The sequence below is a fragment of the Accipiter gentilis genome, chromosome 2, assembly GCF_929443795.1.
Source record: "Accipiter gentilis chromosome 2, bAccGen1.1, whole genome shotgun sequence".
Taxonomy (NCBI): domain Eukaryota; kingdom Metazoa; phylum Chordata; class Aves; order Accipitriformes; family Accipitridae; genus Astur; species Astur gentilis.
The window spans coordinates 31588056-31610205 of record NC_064881.1 but is presented as its reverse complement, the minus strand read 5'-3'; the positions used below and the strand labels follow the sequence as shown (position 1 = coordinate 31610205).

The 22150-nt window shown below is 38.4% G+C and overlaps 1 protein-coding gene across 4 annotated transcripts in view; it reads left to right on the top strand.

The window, feature by feature from the left end:
- Positions 1 to 22150, top strand: part of RNF19A (ring finger protein 19A, RBR E3 ubiquitin protein ligase) — a 61441-nt gene that overhangs the window by 21179 nt on the left and 18112 nt on the right. For 2 of the 4 annotated variants that reach the window (XM_049828221.1, XM_049828247.1), the window contains exon 2: positions 17851 to 18605. In XM_049828221.1, coding sequence (XP_049684178.1) covers positions 17989 to 18605 — 617 coding nt within the window. In that variant the 5' untranslated portion in view covers positions 17851 to 17988. Of the gene's footprint in view, positions 1 to 14606; positions 14674 to 15327; positions 15410 to 17850; positions 18606 to 22150 lie in introns of all 4 variants that reach the window. The other 2 variants (XM_049828230.1, XM_049828238.1) reach the window with 2 other exon arrangements.

Here is a 22150-nt window from a genome sequence, read left to right as displayed (position 1 = left end):
TCTGGTAAAAATATCTTACAGACTTGTGTGGTATTTGTGAATCCAGTGTTGTATAACGTTGTTGTAAAGCAAAAAATGTACAATACGCAAGGTATGGGGCCTCATTTAATAGGGAAATGAAAAATTGCCATCCATGGGATGAGGCTAGCCCCAGAAAAATCAGTATGTCTATGTGATCCTACAGGAAGTTCAGAAGCCAGACCCAGCCTTTAGGATACTTCCATCTGGCTTGGTGCCATTCTCCCCAAGACCTGGAAATGGCTTTTAGAGCACTAAGTGGGATCCAAACAGCAGTAGTCTTCCATCTTCTCTCACTGGAGTTCACCTACCTATACTCGCAACTTGTCCCTGTGGTAAGCAAGCTAGCTGCTTGGGTGGGAAGCAACTGGCCCCACTTAATCTACACATCTGCCTACAGCACCCTGGCAGTTGGATCTCTGTTGTGGACAGGGGAAGAGATGTCCTGATGACCCTGAAAGTGGCGATGAGGATCAGATAGATCCAGCCATCATATGTGCTGAGACTGGAGCAGCATTTGCATTGCCTTCCAATGCATCAACTACACAATCAAGTGGATGGATAGGGGATGCTGAATTTGGTTTTTACGGACAGCTTGCCTTCTGGTATCCTTAATTTTTGACTGCTCAAGTGTGCAATGTTAAATGTCCAAAGAGTTCTTAGTGTAGCTTTGTGTGCCTCTGTTATCCATAGATGATTTGATAATGTTGTGTGTCAGAAGCAGATAACATGTTTATTGGGGAAAGGACTGTCTGGGGGGCAGAAGAAAGATAAGATTGTGTCTCCTGTAACCACATTAGCACTTGTGATGTGATTATGGTAGCCTTGCTGTGCAATTCCTGCCAGGTATGGCATGACTGTATTGGACTTTTATGTAGCATAGTTAAGTACACTATGGAAAATACTTGATTCTACATGCAAAACACCTTCTTACTTAATACAAAAATTTTATTGTCCTGATTGCTAGAAAAAGACTTGGTAACTCAGCTTTCTTGGTGTATCTTGATACTCTAGACAAATCTAAAAGGATTAGAAAAGGTGTCGTTATTAAGATAGAAAGTTAAAGTAGGAACTCTAGTTGTCGTGAATGCTGAAACACAGGTGTGATTTGAACTGGTATATTAATTTCCTTCTCTGTTACCAAGCCAAACTTAAGGAGGGAGTAGAAGATGTCACTTAGACAATTATTTTACACCAGGCTAAGAGAATACCTAATGAAAAAATGCAACTTCTAAACACTTATACTTTTTTTTCTTACTATCCTGAGAACAATTTGTCATGTCCTCCTCGCCTTTCCCTCCTCTCAGTAATTTGTATGCCACAGTATTATCGGTGAGGTGATATTAGTGAACAAACAATATTGCATCAATGTGCCAGCTGGAGACTTGTGGCTTCTCTGGTAGCTTATCTTTCGCTCCACCCATTTCATATTTCTTCTTTCTCCTTTTCTTCTCCCCCTGCTTCTGTCTCAGCAGCACAGTCCTCTCTAGGATTGTGGTTCCAGAGGTGACTCTGTGACTGGACATTTGGAGGACATTAAATAGAAAGGAGAGGGATTGCACCTAGACAGGAAAGATGTTAAGTTTTAATAACTTGCTAGTTGTTTCTGACAAGAACTCTTTGCTGTTCCATTGAAAAGCTGCAAATGTAGCTGAAGCTGATGTACCCTCTCTAATGGGGGAATGTCGGTAGGTATAAACTACATGAGTTATATAAAAATTTAAACAAAGCGATATCTTTTTCAATGTAGTCTTTACCTTTCCAGTATGGAACAATGTCAGTCTGACCAGCAGTTATTTTAAAAGGCTGCACTCGGCACACGTTTCAATTTGAGTTCAGGCTTGCTAATGTAAGTAAATAATGAAAGTCTTGCGATGCAAGCTGGAACAGTTCTTTTCGGACATAATGTTGTGATGTGAGAGTTGACTTGGCAGATTGTCATTCTAGTTTATTTGCATTTATTATTCATATTCTCTACCTGTCTTGATGTTGGAATCCTTTTGAATGTGCCTTGGCCTTTCTGCTTCCTTAAATTCCATTGCATAGCTCTCACAGTTATACAACTGTGATAGCTGCAAGGTGATGATTTTCTTTTGCTGGGTGATAACAGCTTTGCTCTTCTAAGGAGGATTCTTTAATAACACTGGCTAAAAGTTTGCAGCAGCATGCTTCTGTAGTTGCACGCAACTTTAAAAGAGTGAGGAATCATTTATGTTCCTTCAGTATTTGATAGCTTTCAGTCAATAGATTGATTTGACAAAGAGTGCTGAACAATGGGATTGCAAATCAAAAAAGTCAGAAATAAGGAGAGAAAGGGAATTGTCATTAATACTTTTACTGATAATGGTGATCTTAAAAAGATGTGAGCAGGAAAAAGACTTGAGGGGGGAAAAAAAGGAAGGAAAGAGCAGCTAAAAACTTCAGAATTAATTTCTGAATAACTTCTCAGTTTTTGATTATTTTTTTAATGCAGTGTTGAGTAATTGGTAATAGTATATAACTATTAAATTGTTAAAATTGAAATTTTTACAATTTATCTATGTTAAAATGATCTGATTAAAATGTCTCGCTTCTAGACTACCAGAACTTTTTTGATATTTTATATGTGTTATTTTTCAGGTAAAGCTATTAAATTTCAAAATCACTGAAAAAGCTAATCCTGCAATGGAAACAGATGTGCAGCTGAGGTTTTTGCAGGGGACTTTCATTCCTTAGTAACAGTGATCAGGCTTGTTTTATTCTCTGTTTTGGCACTGGTACGGTGTATGATTCATTTTTGTCTCATGCTAGCTGTAGCAAGGAAACCACACACATATCACAGCGTAACAAGGTTAGAGAAATACATTTAAAATCAAATACGAAACAGTCATCAAGGATATTTATTAATTCTGTGGAAGTTTTGTCCTGTGTTATAAAGCAGACTTTGGGGAAAAAAATGAATCTCGCACAGATGTGTTTCACCTTTGCTGTAGGCATTTCTGTGCTGCCTGAAGAATGGAGCAGGTGATAATACTCCATTCTTAAAACCTTAAATAGTTTTGGAGTTTGTTTACTCTGGCTGTTTGCTCCCCCACGCCCCCCTGAGAAAACATACCATGTTTTTTGAATGTTTCAATAGCCAGAAGAAAGTTCTGGGTTGAGACTAGAGCCTAGGATTTATACCTGTGTAGTAATCCTTACAGCTCAGGGGAAGGAAGCAGTGGTAGCTGGACTTCCCAAAGAGCAGCTGGCATCGTGTCCAGGTATTTTTTTTATTGATCCGTTCTTGCTGGGAGATGGCAAACACAAGTACAGGTTTGTCCAGATCACAGTCCACTGAGTTGGAACGGTATCTCTTAGTAAACCACAGTTAACTCCAGGTAATGTTTGATAGTGTGACCAGGTTATCTAGAGGCAGACGTGGCTCTTCGCGAATATGAAACTCGAAGCTCTTTGGGTTTGGTTTTCGTTCAAATGTAAATATACTCTCTGGTTTGTCTGGTTTCTCTGTCAGAGGCTCTTTTTTCTCCCAGGAGCTGATTTTCATTCAAGAACAGAGTTGTGTTGTCAGCGACTGTGGAAGCTAAGTGTTGTTAGCCTTGCATGTTTGTGTGCAGGTTTGTAAAATAACGTTTTAAATCCGTTTCAGCTACTGCTGTCCTTTGTGAGGGTGGTTCTGTTTCATGTGGCACTCGCTGTATGTCAGGCAGAAACTCCAATAGAAGTGAGAAGCCTTTTATTATAAATGTATGGGGGTAGCTGAGAGTAAGGTGTGAAGACAGCTTGAAAAGTCCTTGTGCAGTGAGGTGACCGCAAATGTCCTTTTGCGTACAGGCTTGAGTTTGGGGACCTGTGACATGGGCCGTCACTTGTGAATATGCCTTCATGTCTGTGTGTGGTTGCTGAGAGTGAATGCTGCTTTTCTGAGTAAAAATTCAGAATGTTATTGGTGTTAGATTGAAGCAGAGGTGACCCCTGGTAGCTGTAAAAAGCTGAGTGAATAGAGGATGCTTCTGAGTTAATTTTTGAGATCATATCAGTAGTATTGTTCATTCCCCAGAGAGTCAGCATGAGGTATTCTGCCACCATCATGGACACAGTGTCTGCAGGCAGTTTCAGGAATCCCTTAGTCTTAAGTGATCTGCAGAGTATACAAACTGTTAGCTTTGGCTCCAGGTTCTGCTTTTAGAATAATTCAAATGTTTCTTACTTGAGGCATCTGTTTTCTTTTTGAAGATGGAAAAGACGACAAATGCACTGCTGTCTGCCCTTATATTGTCTGGGTCAAGCTGCATGGCCCGAAGGAACAAGGTGTGCTAGCTGAGGGCTTGTGCAGCTTTCCTGCTGAGCTGCTGTGACTGGTCGGGAGGATGCGAACAGGGCAGCAGGCTGTGCCTCTGCCTTGCCTGCTCTCCGGTTGCTGCTTAGCTGGTTGCTTCAGCTTACCTCTTCGGCTCTTATCGCCACTGCCTTGTCTGTATCAACCAGAGCCAGGAAGAGAACAACTTACCTGAAGCCTGGAAAATGAGCCAGTCACATGGAGAGACTGTGCCTGATATGGCCGTAGTCTCCAACTGAAAAATTGAATTTGTCTTCCCTCTCTTCCTGCTCCTTCTGCTTTAGTTTTCCGATTCAGGAATCCAACCTCTGAGTTACATTAAGTCTCCATTGTGCTATGCAACTACTTCAAAAGCATCTGTTGGCAAGAAAACTTTGACGTCAGCAAAGTTAGGGTGAGGTTTTGCATTGCGCACATTCAGTCGCTCCAGTTGGTGTGGATAATGGCATGTTGGAATTGAAGCAGAATCTGGAACTGGGGGGAGAGGGAATAACTGTGAATGGTGTTTGTAGCCTGCTACTCAGTGTATATCTTTTGTGGGTACAAAATGTGTTTGACAAACTATGTATTGTCCCCATTTGTTTATTACAGATATTTCAGATTATTTTGTAAATATTTGTGCCTGATGCTCTTGGCTTGCAGGATATTGCTTTTAGCTCTTTAAACTGGGATTAACAGTAACAGTTCTTTGCTGGTGTTCCAAGTGAAGATATTTTTCAGAAGCAAACTACATGTATTGCTCAAGGAGGTTTTTTTCCAGTGTTAACACTAGGTTTAGATAAGCAAAAAGAAAAGAAATCAGTAATCAGCTACTGCAGTTTGAAATTCATAATGGTTAACTTGCAACTAGAAAGAAAGCGAGGCCTTAAAGACACTGTGTGAATTTATGATCTGCCAGAGAAAGTGGTATTTTATTTTTTAAGATGAACAGAGGGATTGGCTTTTGTTATTGCTGATTAAACAAATATCTTTGACTTGGAAATAAATATGAAAGCCTGTGTGTTATATTCAATTTAAGATACTTGTTTCATCTAAGACTTATCTGGACGCGAACAGCTCAGGAGAGCTATATTTAAGGCCATCAGAGCAGAACTGTGGGTGTCACTGTGACAAGATTCAAAGTCAAGCTGGAGGATTGCAGCTGATTTAAAAAATAAACAAGAAGCTTTTGCAGTGTTTACAAATTACTTTGCTTTTTAAAGGAAAAAAATCATCCTGACAGTTTGACGACTGTATCTCAGGTTTAGGCTAACAAGTACCCTTGGCCTGAGGCAGCACCTTCGGTACTAATTCAGTTTACCGATGTGATGTTTCTGTGGTCTAGGAAGCTTTTAAACGTGACTTAAGGTGTTGGGTTTTTTAAAGTTTTACTAAAAAGGATATAGTTGAAGGCATATTACCAGTGTTACTATTTAAAAACCACAAAGTATGGTTTTACCTCAGAACCTGAAATAACACAGGTTTGTTTGGAGACTATAATTAGAAAGTGTTTAGCTCTTCTAAATAATGGAGAAAATACACACAGAAGCTTTTCTAGGAATTGCATTATGCTTGCTTCATTTTTTTCTTTTGTGCCTGTAATTGTTTGAAATGGATCATGTGTCACAGTCTGTTGCACAAAGGGGCCTAACTAATGATATTTCCATAATTGTGTAGAAAGAGCTGTTTAAGATGATGCTATGTGGAGGAAAAAAGTAACATCCAGCAAAGTGTATTTAAAGACGTGTTAGAATATGTGAGTTTGCCTGTGGAAATGTGGGGAGAGGTGTGGAGGGGGAAAGCGTTAAGGGAAAAAGGCTTCATAATCCCCCCTCAAAAGCATGAGGGCAGGGGAGTTGTATTTCAGAAATACACCCTGTTTTGTGGGGCCTGGTAATGGAGGTGTAACTTGCTAATTTAGAAGTCATGGAATAAATGGAATAGTGCAAATGCATCTTGACCCACACTTACTTTTTTCCTTTCTAGCAGTCGCTCACTGAGTATGCCAGCAAGCACTGCTGCAGTACTCCTCAACGGGCAGGGGAAAAATCACTGTAGGTGTTCTGTTATTAAGCACAGCAGGGAACCTTTGAGTGTCTTTTTTTTTTAAAGTTTGGTGTGAAGCATTCTGACAATCCAAAATATTGCAGCATTGCCAAGGTTTCATCAGCACTGTGTGACCCAGAGTGTCATCTGACGTTCAGGACTGTAAGGCCTCTGGCTAATGCACGGTGGCTTGCAGGGGATTCACAACCTCTGCCGTGTTGCTTCGTGCTTGGATGCCATTATCAAGGCAATGAGGACTAAGTAAGTTTCACAAGAGTAAGCCTTTAAAGTCACAAGTGGGTGGTTTTGTACTAACTTTTCTAGCCATTTGATATAGCAGTTTTTTACATAGAGAAACTCTGCTTAGTCCCCAGTCTGTTACAGTTACACTGCATTGCTGTCAGTGAAAAATGTTTGGAAGAACTCACCTCAACCTGGCTAAACCCTGTTGTGTGCTGACATAGCATATTTTTTGGCATGGTATATGATGTTGTAGGTGAAATAACTGTGCTGGCAGAGTAACTCCTCCTGTTGGCATATATTGTATTTCCAGCATAGGTACAGCATCAGATGTAGTTTAAATGACAAGCGTTCAGCTTTTTCTTGCTTTGTGCTTTTTAACTAGTGTTTACACTATTTATAATGGTAGTGGAGTCTGTCTGTAAAGGCTGCTAGATCATTCCCCTTCTCTTTCCCTGTGTATGCTGAATGGGCTCTATCTTTTCAGCCTGGTCTCTCTTATTTATTTATTTTCAGAAGGACTGGAAGAATCTTTTCCACTAATACTTTCCCCCAAAGAAGTGTCAGTAAGATTGAAATTTTCACCTTGTATTTGTAAGCAAAGATGTGTGTGTTTGATGGCTAGTCAGTTTGTCTTTACCTTCCTCTTCTAACGTTCTCCTTTTGTTCTACATTAGGTTAGGCTGTGAGATAAGTTTTGTGGTACTTCTGCCATTTCCTGACGCCAATGGTTTTTCTGGAGGCAGTGTTTCCTGTCTGGAAGCTAGAGGCAGTGTTCCTGGCAGGATAGAGTATTTTTGTTTCCCTGGCTAGACCTTTCCCTGTCTTTGTTTTTGTCTCTCTTTCAGTTGTTCGTTCGTTTTTTGGTTTTTTGTTTTCGTTTTTTTGGTTTTTTTTATATTGGTCTGTATTCGAAATAGCACCAGTTTAACTAGAGCTGTCATTAAACAAAAAACAGACGTGGTGATTTGAAATACATCCATGCAGGATTTTTCAGTTAACATACTGACAAAATAAAGTTGTAGGCCAGGCAGCAGTTGAATTGGGCATGTTATACTATGTTTTGCACTGATCTTTCTTCTGGAGTGAACAGGAGGGCTTAGTTAAGCCGGTATAACTTTCTACCTGACCAGAGGGCAGTTTCAGTGTTTACAGGATTAGCCATTAGGCATAACAGAGTTCAGAAAACTGTCATAGTTCCTGTCTGTATCCTGGACAGGTAAGCTGGTGTGGATTATTCACTCAGTCACTCAAGTTTTTCTGAAAGTTTTATATTGAATTATATTTACCAAATTATTAGTTTCTCTGTAAAGAGACATCAAATGAGACCAATCCAGAGTAGCTATTCAGTTCTCAAGGGCTGAGGTACTGTCAGTTTACAGTGGCTTAGTAAATTGCTGTGAGTTGGCACAGTGGCTTTCAGAAACTATGACCAAGTTCTTATCCCATCCCATGGTAAGAAAATGCAGCCTAACTTCATCTCGCTGGAAGAATTCAAAACTCTTAACTCATTCCCTTTTAGTTACTTTAGTTAGTTTACTTTTAAGTTTTATTCAAGTATATCTGTATATATGTTTTGTCAATAAACTGGTAAAATAGCACCAGAAGATGATTAACAACTAATCCATTAATAGTTCCAGCACTTCTTATTTTGAGGCAAAGCTATTTCAACATCAGTGCACCTTCTTTGTTTTTCCCCCCTCCTTTTTCTCCCCTGCCCTGAAAGTAGGGGTTAGTTAGGCCAGAGAAAAAACAGAGCTGGAGGATGCTGCCAGTCAGCTGGTCAGTAATATCTTTCCTCAGTGCAAGACAGAAACTTCTGGCTCTTGCTGAATTTAAAAATCAGTAGGAGCCAGGAACTGAGATCTACTTCTTATATATTCCCCACAAGCTGCTGTCTTTCTGGTATGCTGTTCAAATTCTGTGTGCTCTCTCTGGAACTCGGGCTCTTGGTTTCAGATCCCTCTACTACAATATTTGTCCCACCCTGTATCTTGGTACATTTTATATGGTTTATTTTTATAGTAGGGCAAACTTTAAAGGCTGCTTGAAAACAAAAGCTTGTCAGAATTCAGTATGTAGCCATTACTGTTTGATCAGGCAAAATTACAGATTTGAAATTACATCTGTATATTCTGGAAATTTGTGAGTCTTGGTTATTTTAATTTTTAAGCAGTTTTTCTGTAGGAATGATCTCGGCATTCAGGAGTGTTGCGATGTTTTCCACTTGCAGGATTGGTGATACAGCAGGAAACAAAACTTTCTGATATTATTTCATTGGTGTATATATTTACTCCAATTATTTTGCAATGTATGGTTTAGAATTAAAAGCTGCAAGAAATGCTGAGGTATCGTTAAACAGTAGTTTTAAAGAGTAAAACCAAAAATGGGGAATGCTTGCTTTCAGCTAAAGTAGAGCTAAAAAAATCTCTGAAAACTTGCTTTGGCGTTATTTTGCTCTTGCTGTTGCCAGATAATTTACTTTGTTTTATTTATGCTTTTAAGATTGGATTGATTAAATATCTGGATCTGTTCATACTGTGTAAGTGTTCTTAGAAGACAGAATTCAGAAGTAAGTTCCTTAGTTCTCTTAATAATATTGACTGCTCTTACAGATGATTAGGATTTTACGGGCAGAATTTACAGTATATTTTTAATTTAGGGGTGGGAAAGATTATAGGAATTTTTATTTGTCTTGGGCAGGTCAAACAGTCATTTGACAATCTTTTGAATGATTTGTTCATACAGGCTTATTTTCTTTTCAGCTGATGGTTAGAAAGAGTGCTTAGTTCAAATGAAAGTATTAATACAGTTAGATTAAAATTTTCTTGGTGCATAGGCAGCTTGTGCAGTTTTTAATCCCTTAGTGTTGCTTCCACTTTCCAGATCACTATCTAGTCAGATGTTTTCGAACATTACTTCAATGTATATATATATATAAATAAATCTCTCCATGATATTCAGAAGTGAAAATACATGCCCATCACTGCACAAAGAGAATACATTCCCATCACTTACACAAGAAAATAAATTGTGCTAGTGTGAGGATTTTAATGATTAAAATAATTAAATGTTTCGGTGATGTTTTGTTTTCCTTCCTTTTTTTCCCCCTCAGTGTTTCCAAGACTTCAGTTTCTGTTGACTGAGTTTGGTGTAGATTTGCTTACAGTAATGCACCACAGTGCATAGGATAAGCTTTTGACACTGAGCGAGTGCATGGTTGAACTAAGACTGTTCTGCTGAGTTAGATAAGGGAAAATTGATCCTGTTTAGTCTTATTTGCAACAGATGTAGGTCTGGAGATTCCCAAATAGAAAGCATCTTTGCACTGAGTTCTTAGCTTTGGTCAACCATTGCACTCGATATACCCAGATTTAATGCTGCTGGTTTGGAAAATTAACATTTTTAGAATTTAAGGAATTCTTGCCTGTTGGCCATTTGTTAGCAAAAGTACAACGTGGGCCCTTAAGAGGGACTCCATCTTATCATAGCTGACGTTGCTTATGAAAGTGTTGATGAAATCTTTTACTGAACGTTTGAATCACAGAGGAAAAGTTGTTTCTATTCTAAGCAGTTTTGTTTGATTATGGTATGTTCCTTTGGGGTTTGAAAGGATGGTGACAAAAAAAACCCACCCAAACCAACCAGACTGAGGGGGAATACTTTAAGTTCACTCTCTTCTTTACAAGCATTATCTGCAAGAGGAACGATTTTGCTGGAGTTGGCAATCAGTTGTTCAGAGACTTTCAGAGTGAGTTGAGCAGCTTGCAAGACTTCCTTTCTTAATAGCAGCTGTCATGGACACATGATACAGGATGTATTGCATGTAAATTTCTAAGGAAGAAGCATAACTTTTTTTAATAAGCTGTTGAAGACTTTTCTAGCTGTCAGGATTGGTTTGTCATGTGCTACATACCATTGTGAATTTTAAAATAGAACATTGTATATCAGTTAACTTTTGGCAATTCTGCAGTGTGTACTGTGCAGGCTTCTGTGTATTTTAAACACTGTCAATCTTTTGATTTTAATGCCTGGTCAGTCTGACTGTCTCAGGCTTCAAGCCCAAGCGGGTTCATAGACTGTCTGTTTGCTTCATTGTTTTAGAAACAATATTGCTTTGTCCTCTAAGTGAAAATAGAATTTCCAGATAATTGACACAGGACTTTAAGGAAAAATAAAGTGCAGTTGGAATAAACTGGGATGTGGTAACAGTGCAGTTTAAAAGGTTAAAATAACTCTGCCTCACAAGTGCTTTTCTCTTAAATTCTTGTATAATAGTATCTGTGAATATCAGAGGTTTTTTATAACATGATTTAGAATAGAGAGTAATAATCTGGACATAAAGTTCGTTAGAGAAACCATAACGTTTAATGCTTGTTGAAAGATGCTTTACAAATAAATAGCAGTCTTGTTCTTGCTTTAGTGACCATCACAGTTGAAGTGCAGATTAACAGCTGAAAAGAAGGGCTTGCAGTGATGAGGGAATTGCTCTAACCTTTTGTCTGCTTTTGGTATCTAGTAACAGTCTTTTGTTTAATTTTTACAAGGCATTACATACTGTCTCTAAACTGATCCTAATTATTAGAAGAGTTTCCTAAAGTAAGCTGATTGCATTATAGGAACTTGCATATGGCAAAGCAAGTTCTTTTGCTCCTGGAAGACCCCTTGTTTCTCAGTCAGCACTGGTCTAATGGCCTATGTGTGTCAAGCTGGCCTGTCCCAGAAGGTTTAACTCCCTTTCAATTTAGGGATAAGGGCCCTACTCTGTTCTGCTTATCACTTCTGTGCTGATATGGGCCTGTCCCAGATCTTGTCAGCACCTTTGCTGAGCCTGCTGCAAGCTCCAGTGTGAAACTAGTGAGTGAATGCTTGGAATGGTACTTGCAGGCAACTCAACTCCCAGTCTTTTGAATATGCATAAAGGAAAAAAAGTGAAATTATTTCACTGAAACTGTTCTTTTGTTTAAAGATGATATGTAAAGTTTGAGACTTGACATGACAGATTTCTAAAGGTTTTGAAAACTTCGATCAGTTGTGGATTTGGGAGTCCTATTTTTGAAATAATGGCCTCTTTGCAGCTATCAGTAGTTCATTGTAACCATAAAGAAATGAGAGCCTAATTAACTAAATGATCAAGTAATTTTCACTCTGAAAACGATTTACTAGTAGAAGCAGCAATCTGGTAATTTTTGTAATTAATGGTCTCTACTTTGAGAAGCATTTACCTATGTGGCTCCTAGAACAAAGCAGGACAGGAAAGTAAAGATTTCTTCCTGCAAGTGTCTGAACATTAAGAATTACTTTTTGCTCAGATAAATTTCATAAAATGTTAACTACCATACTGGTGCCCTCTTTTTTCAAAAGAGAAGAGCCATAATGAAGTAAAAATTACATGAGTATATTTTTAAAGTAGTTTTACACAGCTCAGTTTGACTTAAATTAATTATTTAAGTCAGTTTGACTTTACATTTTTGCATCCTAGCATACTGTAACAAATCACTATAAATGTTTGATAAGTATCTGTAGGTCTGGGTTTGTTTTAAGAGCTTGAGAAATCTTCTGATATGAACTTGTTAACTTTCTTATATAGAATAAACTTTTTAGTTTAATCCCAATAGGTAATATTAAACGGCTAATACTTTTATTAGAAATCAAAGTTAGAACACCCCCCCACCCCCTCAAATTAAATATCTTTTAGTCTTCTAAACATTAAATGGAAAATGTTACTATTCTTAATTTTAGTTTTTGAGGGGAAGTACATTGAAGGAGTCATAAGTGCATTATGCTAATTGTTGCAATTAAGCATTTCACCTATGCTGCATTATGTTACCATTAAAGGATTTTATTTTTCCACTTAGTGCATATAAAGGTTCTGCCAGAACCTTTGCTGTTTCAACATATTTTCCATTTGTTTACTTCCAAGTTGCAAAGTGTTGATTCTGCTTGCACGAAGTCATCTGTGATTAAATCAAGTAACAGTCCTAGCATGCTCTGACACCACATGTGTTTATGTGAGTATGGTAGGGTTTTTAATGGGACGTAATGCTACAGAAGCACATAGCTGTCAAAATTGTTAAGCTCTTGCAGACTGTTCCTCACTCTGAACTCTTAGTGATGCCAGATTTTTAGCTGAACCTGAGTCATGTGTAAAGTGAGTAGGGGTATACTCTTATAAATCCTTAGGCAAAAGTGTTTGGGTTTTTTTTCCCCCAATTTTAAAACTATTGTGGAATGATTTGACATTTAAAGAATGCCCATTAAAGTGAGAAACTTGATTGCTGTTTAAAAATCCTGTACATTGGTATTTAATTTAATAGCTTGAGCTTTTGCCTATTTTTGTTTCATGTTTTATTCCACTATTTTACTGTTCTTACACCATGGAGTAAATGAAAAAGAAAATGTGGGTTTGATGCCTCTTTCAGATGTTTAGAGATATCTCTATGTTAAGAACATCATAGCTTAGAAATTCCAGGATACTATGTGATTGATAGGGGATGCTCATTGGAAGAAGGAGGCAGAAATGTATTTCAGATCTGTGATGCATTGTAGGTGGATGAACTTAAGGCTCTAGGGCTTTTTGTTTACAGCTCTCTTTAAGCTGGAGTAGTGCATCTCAGAAAGCATCTACAAAGTATAGGTGTTGGGAATTACAGATGGCAGAAAAGGAAAGTGTTAGTAGTTAATTTTAATCAAGAAATAGTTTTCAGTACACTAACACAAAGTTGGTGCTTGGTTAAATAGCCAGGAGGAGCAAATGCCTAAAATGAGGAGTGTTCATTTGCAACAGGAAAAATGTAAATTTGCCATCTAAACACCAATGACATGAGGGAATGTTTAAGGATTTTAGTAAGGATGTAGCTGTGTCTCTGTTTATGGTGGTTTTTCTCCTTTCCTACGCAAATGTTTCAGCCTGCCTTCATTTTGCAAATGTGTGTGAAGCTGCTTGTCCTGATGGCAGACTCCCTTATTTGTTGTTCCTGTACACCAGTTTGAATGTGTAAAGGAAGAGCAGGCAGCATGTTGAACTTGTGCCTCTATGTTTGGAGGACAGCTAGGAGCATGAGGAGTTAGTCTCCCCCAGCAGCTGACTTACAGAAGTAAGGCTTTATTGCTCTTTTCTTGCAAAATGGGTAGGGTTATACTCAGCTGCCCAAGTGCATTTCCTAAAAGTTTTGAAATTGGCAAGATGAGACAAGCAAAGGTTATGTCATGGAGAGCCATACTAGAAGATATTTTTCACCCCAGTCATCTCTGAGTTGAAAACTTCTCCCTTTGCAAGATTATTCTGATTTCCTTTCCCTCCCTCTCCATTATATGGTCAGCGATAGCATTTACTTAAAGCAGCATGGTTGAAAAGAATTACAGAAGAAAATTTAACTGGATGTTAGTTAGGTTTCCCCAGCAAACAGTTTAGGAAGGATTACTGAAGGAACCGATAGCAGTCAAGTTACGTGAGTTAACGTCTGTAAATGTCACTTGTGCTTTTGGAAATCTTCACATGACAAGGTGTGTTTGTGCTGTGGCAACTGGTGTTTTGTGGTAGTTTGTGGCGTGAACAGAATGCAAAGCATGGCTGGAATATGGCTTTGTGGTGGGGCTTTAGGCAAGGCGGGAAGCCAGAAACATGTCTTTTTCGTAGTCGGTAAGTGCTTTTGAGGAAATGTTGAGGACAGTGGCAAACTTACATTTCTAGAAGTTATACTCTGTGTGTGGTTTTTCTATCCCTTCACTGTTGTCCATGTTAGTTTCTTCTGTATGTTGACAGAGTTTGTACTGGTCAGTGAGAGCAGCGTGGAACTTGCAATGAATGTTGCCTCTCGAAATCAGATTGATTGTTGCTATTACCATAATTGTGTGTCGCAGCTTGTTTCGAGTGTTTTGATTTCAGAGCTTTATTTTTCACACAGCTGATCTCCTTCATGTGGACTCATTGTTACTGGAATAATACAGACGTTGTGTTCTCTGGCTGTACAGAATCAAATATTTTTTTCCTTCTTTTTGTCAGCAAAAACATGCAGATGCTCATGTTGCCCAACCCAACATAGAACTGGCCAGTGCTCCAGTTTGCATTAGTAAGTCTTTTATGATTTTATACAGCTCTGATCATTATTAACATTGTAACATTTGTCTTCATTTTTTCCTGTAATAAATCATCTGCTGAATCTTTTCACTTCAGCAAAGTCATGTTTGAACGTCACTAAAATGGCAATCCAAAATTACTATATAAGGAAGAGTATAGCTTATAAAACTAGCTTTATGCATTTAAATCTAGAGAGCATAGTTGATGATTGTCTGAAATAAATGGCAACTTCTCTATTCAGAAATCCTGACAAATTTTAACCATTTTTCTTAGAAAAGCAATCTGCTATTTCTGAGACTGCTTATCAGATCCCATTACGCAAACAGAACTATAGGGCGTACTGCTCTCTTTCTTTAGAGCATGGGAGAATTGTTGTTTATTTAAAAAAAAAAAAGTACAACTGGTTCATCACCAGAGCTACTATTTCTTGATTTTGTACATCTGTTGGAACTGGCAAAAATGCTGTAATACGCATTCTTTCCTCTCCAGAGAAAGGGAGGAGGGGAAGGCTTGTAGTCATAGGCTTGGCTATGTTACTGTGTTTACTTCCTATTTTTTATTTTATTTTATTTTTTTAAAAAAAAAAAAAAAACAAACAAAAAAAACAAAAACACCTTCTTGCCTGAAATGATTGCTTTGATTGCAGTTCATGTTGTTCATGGACTCTCCTGGCTTGAGGAAGATGGCACTTTCTGCTGTCCTGGTGGTATCTCTGTGAACATACAAATGTTAGTGAGTATGTAGTTATAATAATGCTTTCAAGGTTATTCTTGTACTTCCAGACATACAAACTTAATTTATCATCAGCCATAGGCTATAGGATTTGTGTATCTGTAGTATATTTCAGATGCTGCCTACCAACTGTGTGTATCTATGATATAACATCATGCCAAAATCCTAGAGAGAAGGATGTTCCCTTCTGTTGTCATTGTTGAGTACTTTTTTTCAGTTTCACCTTTTTTCTGTGGATAAAGGAATGTTTTAGTTCATTTAATGAGAAACAGCAGCTGTAAAACTATTAAATTTGTTTTGGGAAAGAAGCAGGTAAAGCATCCAAGATTCCTTTTGACTAGATTTTAGGCTGAGAATGTTCCCTTAGGAGGGAAGGAAGAGTATGTTACGTTCTTGAAATACGCTTTATTTTAGACCCTGGGAATAAAATAAGATTACTTTTTTGACAGTGTTCCGCAGAGGTAAGATTTTCCTTTATGAAAAAAAAAGTATAATAATTCAGCATTTGAAAAAATAGAATATAGTGGCTTTTATATTTTTTAAAAAACAAAACAGACAAAAGTCCAGTGGCCTAAAACATAAGACCTATTTTTAGCAAAACCAGGAGATCTAAGGGGCTGCTTTGCTGATTTTTTTTATTTTATTTTTATTTTTTGTCTGTGTGTGTGTGGTAGTGGTTTGGGTTTATGGTTTTGTTTTAGGGGTTTTTTTCCTAAATTCTTAACTTGAGGAAGGTAGTATTCTTGTGGGGTACTCCTGTACTGGAGTAGTGTTGACTTGGCTACCTGCTAGTATGTGTATAATACTAAGCTACAGTAGTCTGAAGAGGGCCTAGCAGTGTGTTTGCTGCATGCATTGCTCTAGCGAGCTGGACAGCCTGTGGGCTCTTTCTGTGTTTCCTCTTTGGAGGGGGATTGCTGTTTCTACTGCTGGTTGGTCTTCTCTGAAACTTCCTGGTCTTGATCCAGTCATCTCAGTGATCCTGTCCCAGAGACATACAGCACATGGTCTCAGTGATCCTGTCCCAGAGACATACAGCACATGGTTTTTGGCTGGTCTCTAGCTGGTGCGTAGACTGCCTGGCCTCTGGTAAATTGAGGCATTCATGTAAGTCAGTGTTGGTTTTCGCCTCCCTTTGTCTTTTCCATGCCAAGATGTGTAAGTTCAAAATTATATTTTTGTATCATCATCAGTGGGCCTCTACATTCCTTCATTTCTACATTTTGACTTATTTTTAGTTTCCAGTTTCTGGCTTTATCATCCTATGGTAAAATCATAGAAATGCAGTGTACACCTTTCTGGGAGCTAAATTGGGAAACACTGAGGAAAGAAATGGTGCCAGTGGTAGTTGCATCCAGACATGCACCACTGTTGGCACATAAGAAATGTCTTTGCATTCAACAGAACAGAAGCAGTTCTCAGAGTTGGGAAATTTCTCTTGTACAATCAAGCTTCCAAGAAGTGGGAGTATTTGCATGTTTGGGGGAAGTTAGTGGTTTTGGTTGGAGGTGATCTGCCACTTCTTGTAAGCAGTCTCCTCTGTCAGAGGAAAATAAGAAAATGCCTGCCTTTCTCTCTCCTCTTCGAGCCAGTCAGTTAAGCAACAGGGAACAGAAGGAAATCCTTGCTGTCATCTTGTCCATAGGGAATAATTGAAGCTTGATTTGTGATGCGAATCTGTTTTTTGGACTTTTTTTTTAAATAAAAATCAGTATGATGAAAAATTCAAATCTTGTCACCTTAAGTCTAGTCTTTGCTTGAATTGCAGTATGAAAGTTGAAGGGCAAGACAATGTTGGCTGTCAGTCACTCTGCAGCTCTGATTCCTGAAATAGTCTGGTGCTTTACATTACAAATATGCATCTTCATACTTCTCTGAGAACCGTTAGGTTTTGAGAATATCTTGAGTTGTTTAGCCACAGTGACTTAATTTCAGCTGGCAGTATAAATGGATTCAAAATACACACAAAAATCTTTTGTTTCTGTTAGTTAACTATATTGGGCTTGTACATATATTTTTCCACACTGGATAAAGTCTAAGGTAGAGAAACCAGAAAAGTTTCCAATGCTGAAGCCTGTTACTATGCTTTATAGAAGATCTTGTTACACATTTACTTAGTTGTTGCCTTGGGTTATGGTAATTTCTACACATGTGTGCACCTGCGCACACACCACCCCCCCTTAGGGAGCAGGGGAGTGAAGGTGCTGTTCTTGGCACTGCTTAAGTGTAACAAAGATATTCCTTGACCACAGAGAAGTTTCAGGCATGTTAAGATGAGAAGGATGTAAAGGATAGAAAAAACTGACAGAAGTATCAGGTCAGATGGTGAGGAGAAGTAGTAATATGAATAACAGGTCATTAGAGTGCTGTGATCTTTCCGAACCAAAAGTGATGGATGTGATTCTAATCTCCCCCCCCATCTTTTTTCCTAATGCAGGGAATTCCTCTGAAGAATTTGCTGGAAGCGGATACGTGTGAACTTTCTGCATGAAGACTCTCAAACTGGATTACATAATAATATGCCTGTATCCTCTGACTCTATTATTTTGATCCACAAAAATGATTAGGGTTACATATGAAATTTAACCCATTTCTGATGAGTGACCTAGACATGAGTTTACATCGGCAAATGGGCTCTGATCGGGACCTCCAGTCTTCTGCTTCCTCTGTGAGCTTGCCGTCAGTTAAAAAGGCACCAAAGAAAAGAAGAATTTCATTGGGCTCTCTTTTTCGGAGAAAAAAAGACACAAGACGCAAGTCTAGGGATTTAAATGGAGGTGTTGATGGAATTGCAAGTATCGAAAGTATTCATTCAGAAATGTGTACAGACAAGAACTCTATTTTCTCCACATGTACCTCTTCCGATAACGGAACAACGTCTAGTAGCAAGCCAAGTGGAGACTTCATGGAATGCCCCTTGTGCCTTTTGCGGCACTCCAAGGACAGGTTCCCGGAGATAATGACTTGTCACCATAGATCTTGTGTGGACTGCTTGCGTCAGTATCTCCGGATAGAAATCTCTGAGAGCAGAGTTAATATTAGCTGTCCAGAATGCTCAGAACGATTTAATCCTCATGATATTCGTTTGATACTAAATGATGACATCTTGATGGAAAAATACGAAGAGTTTATGCTTAGGCGATGGCTTGTTGCAGATCCTGATTGTAGGTGGTGCCCAGCTCCAGATTGTGGGTATGTATTTTTTCCCAATATTTGCAAAACAGTAACAGCATAAATAGATGATGTTCACAGCATTATGTTTTTTGAAAAGTAAATTGCTTTACTTTAGCATTTTGTTATGTGTTGTGTAAGTATTCAGAATTCTCTTAAAAAAAGAAAAACAAAACAACAAAAAAACCCCAAGCCACAAACTGCTTTCCAAAATAAAACCCTTCCTCAAGTAGGATTTTTTTTTTCTACACAGAGGGAATTTCAGCAATGTCATGAAACTTACTGGTAGGTGGTTGCTATGTATCTACAGCAGGCAAAAAATTTAGATGTTGCGTTGCCAAGGCAACGGTGCAAAGCTCAGACTAAACAGAATTGAAAGTTTGGTGACTACTTTTCACTTAGTCTGTTTCATAAAGTGCAGTGGGTATTTTGGTTTTTTTAAACTGCAAAAAATGACTGAAGGTGGTTTTTCAATAAAAAGGCCTCTCCAGCTTCAGTTATCTTCCATCTTGTGGCTGCTTGAGACACCAGTTGTTGCCTGTCAACAGGATTCTGATGTAAGATAATGATCGGCTTGTTCCTGCTTATTATCTGAGGAACGTAGTACTTTAACATTGCTTTAATACTTAAACAGTTCTGAAACTGTTCTGAATTCTGACATGAGTGGGCTGAATACTACTGAGCAGCTCATCACACTTTTCTGCTGTTGGTGTCTCATAATACCATTCTTCAGCAAGTTGCTTTTTTAGAGACTGTTTGTGTTATCATAATGTCTAAAGGTTATAGCCGTGACTTATCTGGATGCACAGTGCACGCTAAAACTCATAGAAGAGGACACCTCTGTTTCAAAGCCTCACAGATAAGCAGTAAGCAGAAGGAAGAAAATGATGAATGTTGGAAGAGAACAAGCAAAATAGGACTGACTATTAGGTAGATTAAATATTCCAGTATTAATGTTCAGGTGCTTAATGTTTAGGAAGCTTTTAAATTTAAATGATATATTAAGAAACATATTTGAAATACAGTTTTGCTTTCATACTTTAAATGAAACAGAATTTGCTAATGCAGGTCAAAAGCAGGGACTGGAAAGGTGGTAGTTTCTTAGGTCCTATGGTCCAAAGTGCATGGCATTACTGTGGTATACTTTGAGTAGAGAAGGGAAAAATTTACTTGAATGATGGATTGGTTGCGTGAGCTTGTAACGAAGTCATGTGGACAAAACCAGTACAGCTTGATTTTAGTGTTTTGATACTGCAGAAGAAAATAACCACTAGAAGGCATTATTTGATAGGCAGAAGTATGCTTTGCTCAAGTTTCCCTGAGTTTTCATGTTCTGGACAAACTGTTACTCAAGTAAGGGGAAGCATGTAAGAACTGTTAAACCATTTTCCATTAAACTATGTTTCAGTGATTCAGATACTTTATTAGTACTTTGATAGGTAGACTCAAGGCAGATTTGCTTAATGGAGACTTTTCACCTTGCTTATTTTTTGTGCCTCAGTTTTCTCATCTGTTTTTAAAAAAAAAATCCGAAGTATCTTTAAATGGTCAGAAACTGTAATTGTAATTGCTGTAGATAATACCATCATAAAAATAAAAAGTGGGTTTTCAGAGTAAAGTTAAAGTTCTGTGCAATCATGTGGGACCACAGCAATGTATTAGTAATAGCAAATGCTTAAGTCATTGCTCCAGAACTGGCTACTGCATGCTCCTTACTCTGAGGGTGGAATCCTGTGGAAAACCCAGTGTATTGCCAGGCAGCTAAACTATGCCAGTGTTTACGTATGAGGGAAATAAACTAGTACTATATGCATGATCTCAACTGTACCTTTGATAACATGACTTTCTCCTAATGTATTTCATGTGGCAGGGAAATGCTTCACAGTGATCAATGGATTCTGTTTTTATTGTGTAGATAGTACCCCCTCACTGAATTTTCATTACTAGTTTAAAATTGGATGAAGTTGGTTACTTGGATATTTCTCAGCAGGATCATTCTTTAGGGGTATCATCCTAAAGAAACAAGAGCTCATGCGATCATGTTTTGTCTTTTCCTGTCCTTCTCTTGATTGCTTTTCAAACTTTTAGCACCTTCAAACATGTTGGGCAGAGGGCGTTGAGTGTTCAGCATAAGTTAATCTAAGAAGTTTCAGGGGAAAAAACCATAATACTTGAGCAAAAGAGAGACAATCAATAATGCTTCCAGCAAGAGAAAAACCTGTATATGAATCCTGCAGTTAGCTTCTTAAATTTGGCCTTCCAGGCAGCCACCGCAGCACTGCCTGACAAGTCGGTATGTGCCTAGCTGGGAGCCTGCTGCAGCACTGGTCTCTCACCTCACTGTTAGCCAGGGGACCTGGGAGAAAGCACACAGAGGGAGGTGGGAAGGAGAAGTGGGAGCGGTATAGGAAGTAATAACGGGGATTTAATGTTGTTGTGGAGCATAGAAGGAGGATGGAGGAAGGAATTGTACAGGTGTGAGGTTTAGGGAAGCAAACAGTACTCAGACTTTCACTGACCAGCCTATGCTAACAAACGTTGTTTAAAGATGAGGTATGACATACAGTACACACAAACTTCAGATCAGCAGACATTTGCTTTAAAAATTGTGGTACAACAGTAGTCACAGTTTCTAATTGCTTTGGCAACTGTAATCAACTTGTACAACCTGCAATTAAAACTGAGGGCTTTTTTTTTCTGAACAGTTTTTGATATGTAGTACTGGCATAACACATTAGGGTTGTGATGGTAGCTGGCCTGATTTTAGCATGGATCAAATTTCATGAAAGCTGGATGGAATACATTTACTAAATTTGCAATTAATCCCAAAGTAGAAGAGGTGCAGAAACTTCAGAGGGTAGCATTATTTCCTAAAGTTATCTTTAAAATTACAAATAAGTACTGTAATAAATAGGAAATAGGTGCAAAGTAGACCATTTTGGTGGGAAAAAATTACTGCACAAATAGGTAAAAGAAGGAACTGAGTGGATGATGCATGACAGTGCTTCAGCTCTCCTCAGCATTGATGAAACATCCCATGTAATATTGTTTCAGAGTTTGGGCATCACATTTCGGCAAATATCTGGACCAGGTAAAGAGCAAATAGTTATAAAAACTTTGATCCCTGAAGGAGAAAATGAGGAAGGTTAAAAAAAGGAGGGAAGCTAGGTTGATCTGTTACAATGTTTGAGTGGTTTTCTACATGTGGGCCCCTGTGTTCTCAGAAAACAACGAAGAATAGTTAAGAAGTAGGTGTCTTTCAGTCTGTGGGGTAAAAACAGGTGCTAGAGGTGGCAAAACTGGAACCAAACAGATCTTGAAACAAACTTAACTGGAGTATTATGTGTATTGCTACTTCTCCTGTCCCAGTGGAGAACTTCTTATGATGTTCCCAACAAGGGAACTATGGATTAGTTTGGAGGAGAACCTCTGTTGCAGTAGTTATGCCCTGGATGAGCTGCCTGGGAGCTGTGGGGTCTCTAAGCACTAAAGCAGTCTAACGCCAGAAATGGTCCGTATCACTGGCACCGTGGTCTTTCTGACCCTGGGCTGCTTTTGTTGCAAGC